The sequence below is a fragment of the Lagopus muta genome, chromosome 6 (genome assembly GCF_023343835.1).
Source record: "Lagopus muta isolate bLagMut1 chromosome 6, bLagMut1 primary, whole genome shotgun sequence".
Lineage (NCBI taxonomy): Eukaryota > Metazoa > Chordata > Aves > Galliformes > Phasianidae > Lagopus > Lagopus muta.
Genome location: NC_064438.1, coordinates 34,836,381 through 34,852,179, shown reverse-complemented (window position 1 = coordinate 34,852,179; position 15,799 = coordinate 34,836,381). Strand labels below are relative to the sequence as shown.

General features: G+C 34.9%; 1 protein-coding gene across 3 annotated transcripts in view; it reads right to left on the bottom strand.

Moving 5' to 3' along the window:
• Positions 1-1,267: 1,267 nt before the first annotated feature.
• AKAP6 (A-kinase anchoring protein 6) overlaps positions 1,268-15,799 on the bottom strand; it is a 276,451-nt gene continuing 261,919 nt past the window's right edge. For all 3 annotated transcript variants that reach the window (XM_048949915.1, XM_048949916.1, XM_048949917.1), the window contains 2 exons: positions 12,048-15,520; positions 1,268-6,958 (listed from right to left, as the gene is read on the bottom strand). In XM_048949915.1, coding sequence (XP_048805872.1) covers positions 12,089-15,520 — 3,432 coding nt within the window. In that variant the 3' untranslated portion in view covers positions 1,268-6,958; positions 12,048-12,088. The remainder of the gene's footprint in view (positions 6,959-12,047; positions 15,521-15,799) is intronic.

The window sequence follows — 15,799 nt, the reverse complement described above, 5'->3', positions numbered from 1 at the left end:
ATCACAGTTAACTCCTAGGTAGCCATGTATGTTACATATGGCATATAGAAAGCTGGTTACAGTTACCCAAAGAAATGTATTTAAATTACTTACGCCACAGCACAATAGTTTGTCAAGTAAATGAAATATTTCTGTTCTGAAAGATCAAATTTTCATTCTCAGAGAAAGAATGAAGAGGAAGGAAAAGAAATGCAGGCATTTTCTATGGTTTTTTATGTACCTTATGTCTGTCAGCGGTCCATTTCTAATTGCCTAGGAGAAAATCAGAAATCTTCTATTGCTTTGGTCATTATTATGTAGGTTTTGGGAAAATCTGCCTGTTCTTTCAGCCCACAACAGCTTCCATCATGGAGAATGAAATTTGCTTTCCACTGTCATTACTTTGAACTAACCTACTATCTTAGCACAGCTGCCTATTCTATATTTAGGCTTCTTTACAATCTCACTAAGCTGTTTGAATCATTAATTTCCTGTAGAAATGAAATTCCACAGATAATTATATATCATGTAAAGGAGTACAGTATCATCTTCCATTATGTCTAAATTCACTACCAATCCATTACTGTGAGTGACTTGGTCTTATGTGGCTGGGTGGAGAAGAAAGATTTGTCTTAACCAAACCATTCATTATTTCAAATACTATCATGTCGTGATACAAAATTCTACCATACAGTCATAGATACACAGTGTAGACACAACTCCATTTTCCTTTTTACTATCCCTCTATCCTTCCCACTCTCTCCCCTCTTCCTTTTACTCTTTCTTCTCTTTCTGCTTCTCCCTCTTTTCTTTTCTCTCTCTTCCCTTCTCCATTTTCTCTCATGCCTTTCTTCTACACTTGTCTAGTACAGTGACTTTTCCATTTCTGGATGTTGCTTCACATATGAGAAGTTTATATGCAGGATATATGGCTAAGGACTAAGCTGGTGAAATACCTGCTCCATTTGTCTACCCCTTTTACTGTGAGTGTAAGAGTGACAAGTAGCATGGAGACGTGCACACAGACTGCAGTTTGATTTTACTTGCAATTCAGGATAATTATTAACATGTCCCTCCCCTCCAAAGGACTCAAACATTGATACCCCTCCCCCTCCAAGAAGAAACCTCCTCTTCAACACCCTATGTTTAAAGCAATCAAATGTTAATTAACTGACAATGGTACATCTGATTGATATGCTTAGCATACTGAACAGCAGATTTAGAAAAAATGTGTATTCATGAATAGCATCACTTTACAGTTTGCAATAACAAGTCTAGCAATAGAGATAAATTGGTTTCAATACAGCGTATGCTCCTATCATTCTACAAATGTTTTAAACAGAGCTAATTCCCATCAACCTTCTTTGCAGCTCTGCATCCTCTTCTGTCTGTCTTCTTTTCCAGCCACCAGCCAGCGTATCTGCAGACTAGAATCCTCCCTCCAGTCTTGCTGGCAGCTGCAGCCATTACATATCTGCCAGCCACCTTCTCTTCACTCCAACCCTCTATTTTATTGCCTTCTACTTACCTGCCCGTCAAAATGGTGCCTGTAAATTATCTGTAACTTTCTGAATCCTTCTGCAACAAATGTAAGTTGCAAATGCTTTCCTTAGTTGGTGAATTGTGTGGGAAGAAAAGATATGAGAGAACTGTTTGGCTCAGAGGACCAGTTCCAAACTCAGTGTCACCAAAGACTGTTTGTCAATATGGTGATAGCTGCTGTATATGTATATAATAGTGTAAGAGATACATGAACACGTAAAATAAACAGTAACAGGCCTGGGAAACATTTATGATCTCATTTATGGCAAAACCCCTTTACAGGGGACAGTCTTTTTAGTGAAGCAAATCTTTTTTCAGCAATCAAATGGAGCCCTGGAATTTCCTTTGATTCTCGCCAGTTTTAACCACTGAAAAGGCGTTTTCATAATCTTTTTGCATTATGAAAATCCTTATTTGAGTAATGTAAACCAAACACTGTAGAAAGATATAGCTCTGGTCAGGATAAATAATGATCAGCTAATAAAAAAAAAGCAGTAATACCACAAAGATTAGAATTCTGGGTTAAACTACTGGCCAGGACCACTAGATTTACAGAAATATTGTGTTTTTTTGTTTTGTTTTGTTTTGTTTTGTATTCTGCCAATGTATATAACTTCAAATCTAGTTGTTACAACTTAATTTTCCATCTTGTCAGAGAAATATGCTTCTCAGACCAAATTTGATTCCATTCTTTATAAAGATGCAAGAAAACACACGCCCTCTAAAGATAATTCTAGTCCGGAGCTAAGAGTGGAAGTTTCAGTATGTATCCTCTATGAGAAATAACCAAACCACCTCACCTGAGGGCATGCTTTTTCTAGCAGCATATATCTTTCCCTGAAGAAATGCATAGATGTGGGATAGACGGTTGACGTTCAGTATCAGTATTTCCAGAGTCTGATCTTTATCATGCTGTAAATGAAGTGTATCAAGTACAGCTTTTGCTTTTCCACTATTGCTTGAAACCTTGTTAAATACATTTCTCTTTCCTGTGATTCTCATGATATTCCTTTGGCAAATGCTACAACTGAATCCTTGCTGCATTTAAAACATCCTCATAGTAATTACAAGGAAGAGAAAAATCTTTTCAAAATATTATTTTAATTTCCATTCACAATCCTAGAATGTCACAGAGATATGAGATCAATACAAGACAAAGTCATTTCCTTCTCTGTTCTTTTCTGTGCCATAACATTTTAAGTACGATGAAATTCTGTACCTGTTGTATTTGTAATTAGTTTATCAATAACTACATTATCACAGTAATAGTTATGCATTGGAATTACTGACCTACAAAATTCTAACTCCACTATTAGCTTACTTCTCCACACCCCAGAAATAAAGCAATACTACTTGCTGTTGATTGGAAAATACATTTTTAAAGCACTGAAGCACTTAGAATTCATATAGCGCTCAATCCTAAATGATGCAAAGTTCATTTATGATCTAGCACTTAAAAACCTTTCTAAAATCAGAGGTGAGAATGCATTTACTGAGCAAACAGTAGTCACATGAAAAATGTAAGCAACTTGGATTGATAAAATAGGTATAAAAGACTGTGAGTCTAGAAAGTTAGAAGCACAGAACTGAAAGCAATAGATCAGATGTCATTTGCTGGCCAAAATCCCTCTCCAATTGATGCTATCATTAGGAATAAGTTTGTAGAAAGTTGCCAGTGAAGGAGATTGATTGGGTAAGAACTTGACATTCCAGTTAATCTTCTTGACTCAAGCTTGTGTATAGTCTGTCCTAAACATTAATAAACCATTTATTCTGCTTTGCAGCACAGAAACCTTTGCAACATTGTTCTTGATGTCTTCAATAAAATAAAATGATAATAATTAAAAAACCACTTCTGTTGAGTACATTTTTGTCAAAAGATGTTGTTCTGCTTAACACAGGATAATTATAATGACATTCTAAAATACAAGGCACGGGAACTGGAATTATGGTATCCCTTCACTATTCTGAAGGAGGACAGATGAGAGCTAACATCATCTAACTGACAAGGACTGATCATCTGATCATCTGACCTTACTGTGAAACAAACTTACACAATTTTGCTGGTGCGCATGTGTTTGTATGTTTGTGTGTACACAAGTACATAATGAAAAACACAAACAACCCTAAAGCTTTAGAGGTGCCACCTCTACAACATACAGAGGCACTGTTTCATAGAAAGGCTGTTACTTACATTTGGAAAAAGGCAAACTATTAAGTGGGAAGGAGATTAGCTATGTGGTTCACAAGGCTAGCCAAACATAAAACTACAGTGACTACAAAACAGCTTCTAAATCATAGTGTCAAGCAATGGTTTTACCTCTAGCATTCCCTTTGTTTGGAACTGCAGATCTCTGGCTCTCTGAGGAAGGAATGTGAAGCAAACTGGAGATCCATGCATCAGGGCTGTTTCTGTCAAATGTTCTCCTCACACATTGCAGATGTTGTTCAAGCATAAGTCAAGGAGTGTGTGGAATAAAAAGCAGCCTGTGGAGTTCTGGATGGAGATAAATGCTGCAGAAAGCTTGTAGCATGCTTCTACAGCACAAGAGAACTTCACCAGAAGGTAACAGGATCTATACAAGAACTTATTTATGGGCTGATCTTAGAGCTTATATTGGTAAACCTGCATTAATTTTACACTATATCAGTAGTTTTCTTAAGGCCATTAACACCAGAACTTTTTGAAAGTTCGATGCATAATTTGGTTATAAGCATATGACTTATGCTAAGACAAAAACAAATCCTGTAGAGTTATTTGTCAGAGATTTCTTTTCATTTAGAAATCAATTTTTATTAACATCAGAACCCAATATATCCTGAGAAGAAGAGTAAGATTAAGGAGAGGAAAAAAAAAGGTAAAACACATAACCATGCCAGAAAAAGAATATTTGATAATGATGGCTCTTGAGTCAGGGTGAATGAAGACTTTACCTAACGAGACCAAATAATTCAGGCCTGGGAATATTTATTAAATTAAAATGTTCAGAAGTTGTCAGCAAGGAATCACAGAAATTTGAGCTGTAGTCATATAATATTCCAGGTATTGTATGCCGAATATGTGGCTTATTGATATGACAAGTACCACTATTTTTCCCTAGGAAAAAAAGGGAATTCGTGGCAAATGATCTAATAGAAAGACACAAGTAATTGACAGATTTCTACATAGTCTTTTGGATGAGGCGACAGATCTGAAAAGACTAGACATACTAGTTTTTCTGTCATCATAGTGTAAGACCTCACTATAGACTAAGTTTAAAAAACATACAGCACAAACCAGAAAATGCTAGGGAGAAAAATGAATGATTCCAAACTTAATTCCCACGTCAAGACAGTTTTACAAATAATTTTTGAAATAAACCTTTGATTAAAATAATTGACACAATAAATATTTTACTAAACTTAGAAGTTATATTCTTAATTACTTTCTATATAATTTAAAAAATAGTTAAAATATATTACTGTGGTCATTAGCTATACAGCTATGTACTTTAGGTAATTGTAAGTCTAACCTAACAGATTTAAACATGTTACAAGACATGATAGAGCAGAAAACTTTTCAAGAGTTCTGTTAAAAATTGCTTCTTATTAATGCTCTTCTGAAAGCTGGGAGTTGTTTCTGCTGCCATACCAACATCAAGGCTATATAGCAGAAATTTAAACTGAGAGATAGATGACTTGTCTCTTGCAGTTATAGGAAGCTATTAATAATTTGAAAAATATCAGATTTTCTTCACTCACCTGTTACTTCAGTGTTATATGAACATATTAGCTGGTTGGTATAGTGCCTTTAAGCTACAGCTTGTCAAACATTTTTTTAAAAAGAAAAAGAATACTACAGCTTTTTGTAAAAAAAAAAAAAAAAAAAAAAAAGCAAAACAAAAGAAAACCAAAAACAACTAAAAACCCACAATAACAACAAAAAAACTTATATACATGGAAAAAATGGCAAAAGATGATTTTAGGAGATGAAAGCAATGTTTGCAGAGGTAGATCTGGCTTGATTTAGTCAGCCAGCACAAGAGAAAAACCTTTAAATTGTACAGCCTAAGTCATTGAAAGAGCAAACTGTATAAGTGTCCATATGAATATATATAACGCTTATTCAATATAATTATGCAAATGAAAGAAAGTTTAAGAATCAGAGAACATTCTATAACCCAATATTCCAATGATTAAAAAAAAAAAAAGAAAAAGGAAAATGTCTGATATCAAAGTGTGCTTGACCACTTTTAATGGCTGTTGGCAGTACGTTAGCTTAATGCATTGATTGCTTGTCTCTCCTTGTTTGGCTTGGGAGGCCTGCCAAATCTTTAAGAAAAGGATTTTTCCTTCTGAGCCAGGTAACACAAATCTTCACCGGCTATGGAACTGCTTCTCTCTGTGAAATCTTTTCAAACAAAAAGGAATTTCTCTGTATTTTGATGCAGCATTCTGTTCTTAGAACGCAGGTAAAACACATCACCAGTTCTGCTTTTTTATTTCCCCAATAAACTATGTTTATTATGCCAATTCTAATTACCATGCAATCTAATGGTTTTAAGGCTTATATTTTCCACATCACTGGACATCACAAACACAAAAGCATTTTATACTGTCATTATACATCAATGTTTGCACTTGGTTATACATATATACAGAAATTATTCACACAACTTAACCTTGCTATTTCCTCCTTCCAAATCAACATAATTTTACTGTGAAAGCAGCTTTTTAATAAATGGTATAAGAAATACAGCAAGGCACACATTTTTTAAAAACTTTTTTTTTTACTCATTACCACCTCAAGAAGCATAAAAAATCAAAATGTTGTACTTAATTCAGTAGAATGTCAACAGTTCCTAATATACAACACCATGTAGCTGTTTCTTGAAGTGTTGCATAGATTAAATTTTAAAATTAAATAAATAAAATGACATTTATTTATTTTAATTGTTTATTTTTAGATGCATTGAATCAGGAGGATAAATGATTTCCTTTTGCTGCAATCCAACAGAATTGTCAAATCAAAATAGCTTCAATAAGTTTATGCATTATACACATAAATATTAAATTTGATACACAAAGTAGAGAAGTACTGGCAGGTACAGTACTGAAAAGATGAATCAGATTGATCATAAATCCTGTGGAACTTCAAAACTTTAAAGAACAGAAACAGTGATAAGTAGTACAGGAGCATTCATTTTAGGTAGGGAGGTCATTAGAGGTAGCTTGGGAGAGGAATCCATATGAAAGCAAATGGCTTTGCTACCACACAAAATGATCACTGAAATAGGACTAGCATATGCAATCTGATCACAAAGCCAACATGGACAAATCACATTTGAAAAAAAAAATTATCTTGGGAGTCAATGTAATGAAAGGCAGTGATACAATGGAATTGGAGGTCATCCCAGGGTTTACAGGATGAACCTGCACCTGAATTGCAGCCAAGTTTCTAAAAGGAAACAAAAAAGTAATAGTAGGTTACAGAAAATGCAGTTTTATTTGCAAAACATAGCTCTTCCAGAACAACCATAGAGAACCATTAAATGACCACATGCCAGAGCCTTTAATGCAGAAGTATACAGTTGGCAAACAATGACTTTTAACAGCCTGAGGTACAAGGTAGCGTAAAAATTGTTTTGATGTAGAAAACTCATTGATTTCTATAAAGACTAAAGAAACGGGAAATGTCATGAAATTTGACCTTTCTGTGGATCCAGTCTTCATCCTTACCTGCAAACTTACCTTCAGTGCACTCATAGGTGCACCAATCAATGAAAACATAGGAATTTTTTAAAGCCGAACACCAAAAAGATGCACCTGTCACTTACTTTAATACTTTTGTATCATACACTATAAGATTTCAATGGAGAAAAAGATTGTCACAAAAGGGGTCCATGATGGGGGGTCAAAAGGGGTCAATGATGACATTGTCATCACTGAATTTTTAAATTGTAAATAGCTACTTAGACACTTCTAGTACAAGCAATGAGTTAAATTTTCATATTATAGAATCATCTTGCTTGGAGTTTAGGGTTAAACTATTCATCAAAGAGCACAGACTTATGATTAAGATTATGAAAAAATAACTGTCAGAATACAGCTCAAAGCTTAGTGCAAAGTACATCTTGTAGGCATTTCCTAGGAGGCACACTAGACATGCATTATGTGCCTTCTGAACTAAGCAGAAGTATCTGCATCTATCCAGTTACCTTCTCCTTTGATCTTATTTGCTGTAACTGAGTCCCCCTCTATCTGTAGAAGGAATATACTTACACAAAAGAGTGAAAAGCTCAATAGTTTGTTTAGAAATTAGGGAAGAATTAATGTGAATAAAGGGAAAGATTTTATCAAAATGTTCCTACAACTTTGGCAGGAGTTTCATGTATCTACAGTAAGAAAAGTCTCACTGATGGATTATGTCAGTTTTTTTTAAAAAAATGTAATACGCGAATAGTATAAGATTATCTGTTTATTCCATTTCATTTTTTTTAAAGTCAGACATTGTGAGGAGATAAAAAGTCAGACCATTTTAAATTCTATAAAGAAACATTCTTCTATCCACTCCCCTACAAAAATTAAATAAAGATAAATTTAGATTACTTTTGTAGTTCCATTTTCAAAAAGTAAATTATTGCATATTAGCTATTGTGTAAATTTCTATATTATTTCTCTCCTGCAATGACTAATTCACTAACAATACTTTGCATTTCTCTACCATATTTTATCTGTGGATCTCAAAACATTTTCAGCAAATGAATTATGTTTCGCAGGTTCCACCAATTATTATTCTCATTATTTTGTGGCTAAAGAAACTGAGGCAGGGAAGGAAAAGCCATACAAAAGCATCTATTTCTGAGCAGAAAATAACAGTCAGGCCTTCAGGGACCAGTCCTGATCACCAACCATAGAACCTGCCCTCTCTCTAAGGTTTCTTTCTGCATAGCAAGTTGCAGGATATTCTGGCTAACTTTCTGGCTCTGTTAGATAAAAACCCAGATAAAACATTTTTTTCTAAATTAAGTTAAAACTTCTGTTTAAACTATGGATTCTGTAGAAAAGGAAAGAAATAACTTTTCTGACTTACTTTAAGCACTAACAAATAACACGCAAAAGTATACCGTATTTTCTAGAAAAGACGTCAGGCACATCACATAAACCTCCTAAATGTAATGATTTTTACGCATACTGAATATATGACTAAGAATTCCCAACCCTTTTGAGAGTCATGGGTCACACTGACAGCAGAACACTGTAGGATCTCTCATGTACAGAAGGACAGTTCTTATAAGCCATCCTCTATGCATAGTTTTATGAGTATCTCTGTTACAGAATTCTAATGTTGGCTAATATGGAAGATGAGTTGGTGCTGATAGACATTTCTGAGTCTGCTTTTAGAATTTGTACTATTTTAACATGATGAGCATTTTTTGTAGTATGCTGATAAACAATAGGATTTTTACATATACTTGGCAGAAATATATGCAACTCTTCACTGTTTTATTCCCCTGAACATCCAGTGCAAATACTGAAGCAGTATAAAATCAAACTATACTTGAAACTAGGCCTCTTCCAGCTTTGAATTCTTAGTATGCTTTAAAGGTACACATATACTATAGATTATTTTTCTCTAAGTATTGCAGCTACACATGGAATTACACATTTAAATGAGCTTACAGCACAGGTGCTACAGGAAAAATAATGGTGTTTGCCATTTATCTTTCAAATTAAATAATGTGTTTTTAAATAGAAACTTTTTTCATAATACACTTATGGGAACAACATTTATCTGTCACATTTTAAAAGATGTATTAGTAATAAATGTAAATTACCTTTGGAAAATCAGTAATTAGCCTCATCAAAAAATAAACAATCTGCCACCAAAAAGATAATCTTTAGCATAGTTAAGTATAATAACTGTTATTTGAATAAGTTAACAAATTAGGATAGATTGCTTCTGTAATTCATTCCCCATAGCATGAGAGATGAAGTTAAAGTACTGAGCTTGTGAAGGGGGGATGGGAGCTCAGTCTTCAGTGAAACCAAATCTAGCAGCTCATATTTTCCTTTTTTGATGTGCCTGAGACATGCTACATGTATCCTATGGCTTTATTGCTGGGAATAATACAGTACATAATTTCCATGGAAGCAAGGTTATATATATCTGCTAAGAAACAATGTATCTTAAATTTAAAAAGTGGGATGTCATGTGAAAGGCTTCGTTGCCTTAAAATTTTTAACCCCCAGGTAAAAATTAAATGCACGTTATGTTAAATGCTATAGTTTTAACATAACTCTGAAAATTTTGTATATAGTTTCTGCATTCTATTGCACTCTGGGCATGTATTAAAATGTCCATCCTCTATACCCAGTTTTAGTCCTGATGTTTTGTTAACTGCACACTGTCATACCCCAGTCTTACGAGAAACACTGCTGGCTACCATATAAGTAACTATGAAGCTCTTAAGAGTGAGAAGAAATTTACATAGTATTTTGAGATCCTCAGAGGAAAAGTACTAACGAATGAAAAGTTACGTTATTGACTTTGTCAGTGAAAGAATGAGAAGAAGAAAATCAAACTCACTGTACTAAGTATTCTTCCCCAGTGTTACAAAATGAGTGGAAAAAAAGAAACTTTGTAAAGAACTAATTTAGGAAAAGTTTATGTTTACATAATAGTCACTTGTCAACCTCATGCTTTTGTCCTCATCTCAGTTTATAGATCGTGGCCTCTGTAGACACACAATCTTTAGAATGCAACCCTAGAATATATGGTATCATCTATCAGTTTTGTAAATCCCAGGTGATATCTGTTGCTTCTTCAGTTGTTTGGATGTGTCCAAGTATTAACCTACTGGCAATCAACAAGTCAGGAAAACTCATTTCAAAGCCTTTCAAGAAATATCCTCTTTGCCACGACAGTTCCAAGATAGTGTATTATTAAAATAGATTTGTGTTTGAAAGAGATCATGGCAAGGTGTACACTTCTGCTGCCATAACCTAAATATTTTCCTAGCTGTCTTTATACATATGTGAATATGTGAATGGTGGATAAAAAGTTAACATGTGCATAAGAAAACTCCAATGCACAATAATACAATATAGCAAAATCAGGAAATTCTAAAGTTAAATATCCAACAGCAGTAAAGCAATCTACTTTTTTTATATAAATAGGCTCTGAACCTCTGTCATAGCTATGCAGGTTGCAGTTGGTGTGTACTGGTGGATTTCATAAGCAGTGATGAATAACAACCTTCTCTCCTAAGGGAAAGAATAATGGATTCTTAGAATAATCTAGGTAGGGAGGGAAACTTGAATGTCATCTAGACTAATCTCCTTCTCAAAGCAAGAATATCTTCAAAGGTAGATCATTCAAGGATGTGTCCATGTATATTTTGAAAATCTCCAAGGATGGAGATTTTAGAACTAGCCTGGGCAACATGGTGTTTAACTTCGTGCCTTACTAGAAATCCCCTTGCTAGTTTCTCATAAGCAGAAGCATTTGGAATTGGAGTGGCATCTGGAGTTGCCAGGCTGGTTCTGGACAACTGGATTGGTGTTCCCAAAAACTAGTGACATCACTGTAAAGCTATGCTGGCTTTTGGCTCGCCAAACTGCTAGTGAGACTCAAAGCAACAGTTCTATGTGATAGGATCTGTTCCAGAAGTTGCTTTGTAGATTTTCTACTAAATGTGTAGCTAATTGTCAGACATTCATGTGAGGTCAGAACTCCGGATAGGAACTATATATGGTTCAACATGCTTACCACAAAATAGAATGGAAGCTTTCAGCACTGCTTTGTGGCTATCATATTTCATTTGCTTTGTTGTTTGAGCCTTTATTCTACATCACCTTCACATTACATTTGTCATTGATGTTGCAAAGATTTCTTACTTTTGTAATCTCAAATTTGGTCTAATCTATAATGGTTAGTAATGGCTTAATAAATGTAAGTCATGGTAAGGTGACACCAAGAGATGACTTATTATCTCCCTATTTAATTTCTAGTCCGCTAGGACATATGTCATGGACTGTCTGTAAATATTATAGAGCTCCAGCTCACTGGTCACTCAAAATCCTTGTAAAACCAGTTCACATTCATTAAGTGCATAACCTCATCAAACTCATAAGGTCAGCTGTCTGTGGAGAAAGGAATCAATGAGTAGAGCTGATATTTGTTTTCATGGCTCCACTGACAGGGGAGGAGTAGGCTGATATAGAAATTTTAATTTTGAAGGATTCCCAAGTTCTGAAAGACAGCAGATTTGAAGTATTCCAGAAGAAAGCAGGTCCAGTCAGTGCAAAGCCAAAGGGCAAGAAGCAGCTACTGTTCACTGCATTTTTTGACCAGTGGCATGTAAATCAGAATTACAGTGTAATCAAAACAAATGAAATAATACTACCATAAAACAGAAGCCCTGGATGATGATCCACCTCTTTCATAGTACAAAAATTTAAAAATAAAATAAAATAATAATAAAAAAGAAAAAAATAAATTAAAAAATGTAAATAAAAGAAATTGTGTTTCATAGAGTACATACCTGTTTTTAGGATAATGTATATGCCTGGAGAGTGTTACATTCTATCTGCGCATATTAAAACGTCTTTCTTTACGAAGATTCAAGAGATTTTCTTCACAAGTAAGAGTTTTAGTGTTCTGGTGTAAAACCTCCTCATTCTGTGAATGGTCATGCTTTAAATGAAACTCTGTAGCTGAAGCCTCTTCAGAAGCAGCAACACATCCTTTGGGATCTTCAGTTCCAGGTGATTTTCCTATACTACTCTTTGTACTGCTGAGCTCTGGAAAATTTTTATCCAAACCTTCAGTTTGCCAGTCTGAAATCAACAAATCATCCACAGCATTTTTCAAATTGTTTGATGCATTTTCTTTGTTAGGATTGGAGGAATTTATATTGTCATCATCACATAGAAAAGATAAATCACTATCTTCTAATGAAGCTTTAACTTTTCCTAATGATGCCAAAGTCAATTCATCTGGTGACTCTGGAGATGTTTCAGAAGTAACATTACAAATAGGCTGCTGCTGCTGCTCAGCTCTTACTTCAGGAGTACCATTACAAATGGATTGCTGTTGCTCAACACGTTCATCTTCAGGGCATGCTTCAAAAAAGCATTCAATATTATCTCTCTCATCTGTAAAGTCCAGTGGCACAGGTGTACTGCTCTTTTCCTCTATGTATTTGATTACTTCTCCACAGTCACTATCATGAGAAGAAAGTGAAAGATAAGAATAGAAGTCCCCTTTTCTTAGCTCAATGGGTCTGTGAGAGTGTTCCAACACTTTTTCCTTTATCTGTGTTAATGAAGCTGGAGCAGATGACTCACATTCAGGTTGTGACTTACTTTTCAAAGCTGTTGATGCCATGTCTATTATCTCCTTCACAAAGTTGTGTACTGAGTCATCTTCCATATTTCTTTTATCAAAAGCAGCAGAGTCACAGTTACAGCATAAATCAGGTCCATTGGCTGAGGAGTCATATTCTGCCTTACTAGATTTCAAAACTGCACAGCAATCAGTAGATTTTTCAGCAACGCTTATTTTGTGTTGTTGATCATCAGCTAAGGATGTTTGAAAAGTAGCAGCTTGTGTGTCTACAGAGCTTGTTTCTGAGGAAGATTCAAGACAAGGCTTTTTAGCAGGAGAGAAAGCAGTGCAGTGATAATCAGACCGAAGATGACTTTGACATTCTTTTGGAGGGTTTCTGGATCCAACTGACAACAGAAAAGTCTCCTTTCCATCCATATGTGAATCATCCGAACTGTCTGTAAATGCTTCACAGATACGAAATTCATTTTCAGCTTCTTTTACACCAAGTGATGCATGAGTTTTGGAAGTTGCTGATGTTCTAACAAGATCTCCCTTATGACTGGCAAGAGTATTTTCAACATTGCCATTCTCCATATCATCCACAAGTTGATCCTTCACAACCTGAGAGATATCTTTCATCAGGTGACCCTTTGTTCCCTTTTCACGATTACGTGATACATTCTTACTGTTGCCATTATTTTCTGTTATTTTCTGCACCGAACCATTCAAAAGTGCTTCAATGTTCAGTGTATCTGTGGCTTTTGATGTCTCATTACTAACTTTACTGTGCTGAATTTCATCACTGAGGTTACTTTTCCTCTTCTCTCTTGTCAAAGAAAATTTTGGTCTCATCCAAGTTTGGAGTTCATTTTTTATATAATCAAGTCCTGAAATTAAATTGCATTCTTCATAAATATCCTCATCAGTTGCTATACTGGAGTCATCATCTTCATCTTTGATACCTAGCTCTTCCTCAGTTAAGGTAAGGGTGGAACTCGAAAGCAAATCACTGTCATCTTCATCATCAGTGCAAGCAGAAGTGCAGGAGACATTAACAATCATGCTAACATTGACATCACTCTCATCAGCTACAGATCTATTAAGATGTTTTCTAAATGATGCATTTGAATCCGGTATTTTATTTCTGTGCAGTACTATGTCTTCAGAACAGAGAGAAAGATCCTCACTGCTGCTGAGCTCTGTGAGAGAAGCTGCTGAGTCTTCATTTACTGAGGAAGCAATATCTACAGACAGCTGTCCAGTAAAAGACATTTTTTGAGAACTACTTTGGAGTGTTATATCGGAGATACTGCGCTTTATCTTTTGTTCTAATGGACTCTGGATGTTCTCTAAACGATTCAGAAGATCTAATGTCCTTTTGCTGAGCTCTCCAACAGAATCACTGCTTGCACTAATGTCTCCTGAGCCATGATGACTAAAAAGATCTTCATTGCTTTTGTAGGAAGTCAGCCAGCTCTCCAAAGAGGTGCTTCGTTGAAGACCATCTCCACTTTTAAAAATACCTGAGCTGAATAAATCACCTACTACAGACAGAGATTCTAACGAAGAACTATGAGATAAAGCAGAAAGCTGTCTTGTATTTTCTGTAGCAATTAGTTTTCTTACTGTTTCCACAGACTTAGAGGAATTGGGATCTGATCCTCCAGGGATATTTGCCAGATTATGGTCATGAATAAACTCATCTGGTTGTGACTCTCCAGGCTTATGTTCAGATTTACCAGGTATTTTATCAAAACAAAAACCATGAAACAAAGCACCCTCTGTTTGTGTCTTTTCAGTTTGTGACTGTTTCATTATCGCTGGCAATTTGAATTTGGAGCCTTGAAGATATGAGTAATCATAAAATGTAAACACATCTTGTTTTCCTTGCAGTTCTTCTAAACAAACAGTTTTACACATGGTAATGTTGTCCAAGTCCCTATCAATTTCATTTCCACAACCTCCAGATGGTGCCAACTGAAAATCATCTGAGAGACTAGCATGGTCTTCTTCATCTTGCTTTATTTTTTGTTTTATTACATCAATTATGTCATCCATTTGAGTTCCTGTGTGACCAATTTCAGGATTGCTCTGAGTGCTTTCAATATCATTTAGTAAAAAAATTTCTGAATTATTTGTAGTTTCTGTATCACATTCACTCACTATTCCACTTTCACTCTCGGAATGCCTGCTTATGTTCCCACTCTGGTACATATAGTTATATGATTTTGCCAACACTGTTCCCCCTATTAGGTCCGGCAAGGATTTGGTAGATGAAAACGAAGAGTCTTTACTAAGACTTTTGTTTAAAATGTTAGACTGTGTTACACTGGAGAGTTTTGATGCTTTTTTCAAGAAAGGCATGTGTTTTTTTTCTGATAATTCGATATTATGAAGACTATAGACCTGATAGATGTGAGGATTTGGAGGGGAAGTAATGCTGGAACAATAAAGAGGACTTCCACGATCACTGATACTTTCATCTTCATTCACATCATTGCTGCCACATTCTCCTGAAGTAGATTTCTGGCTTAGATCATCTTTTTTGAGTTCCTGATCAGGATCACTTAAATCTTCATTAACACTGATCAGCTTGTTACTAATATCAGTTTCATCCCATTCTAGTGCATCTTCACTTGGACCATTTAGATCCATCAAACTTGGATCAATAAAGTTCAGAGACTCCTGTTAAAAAAAATAAAAAAATAAAAAAATAAAAATCAGAGATGAAAAATACATGCATCTCTACTTCAAAAGTTCTTCCACTGAAATCATAGAAGTAAATTCATGGAAGTAAAGAGCATTTTTGGAACAATGATAATTAACAGGCTTTTAACTTTATTATGTATTGTGCACTATTTAAATGATCAATTAAGATGAAACCTATTAAATTCTGCATCTCTTCTGACTCTGCATGATTTCTCATTTTTCTTAGGTTTTTTTTCTTATTTTTTGCTAAAACAC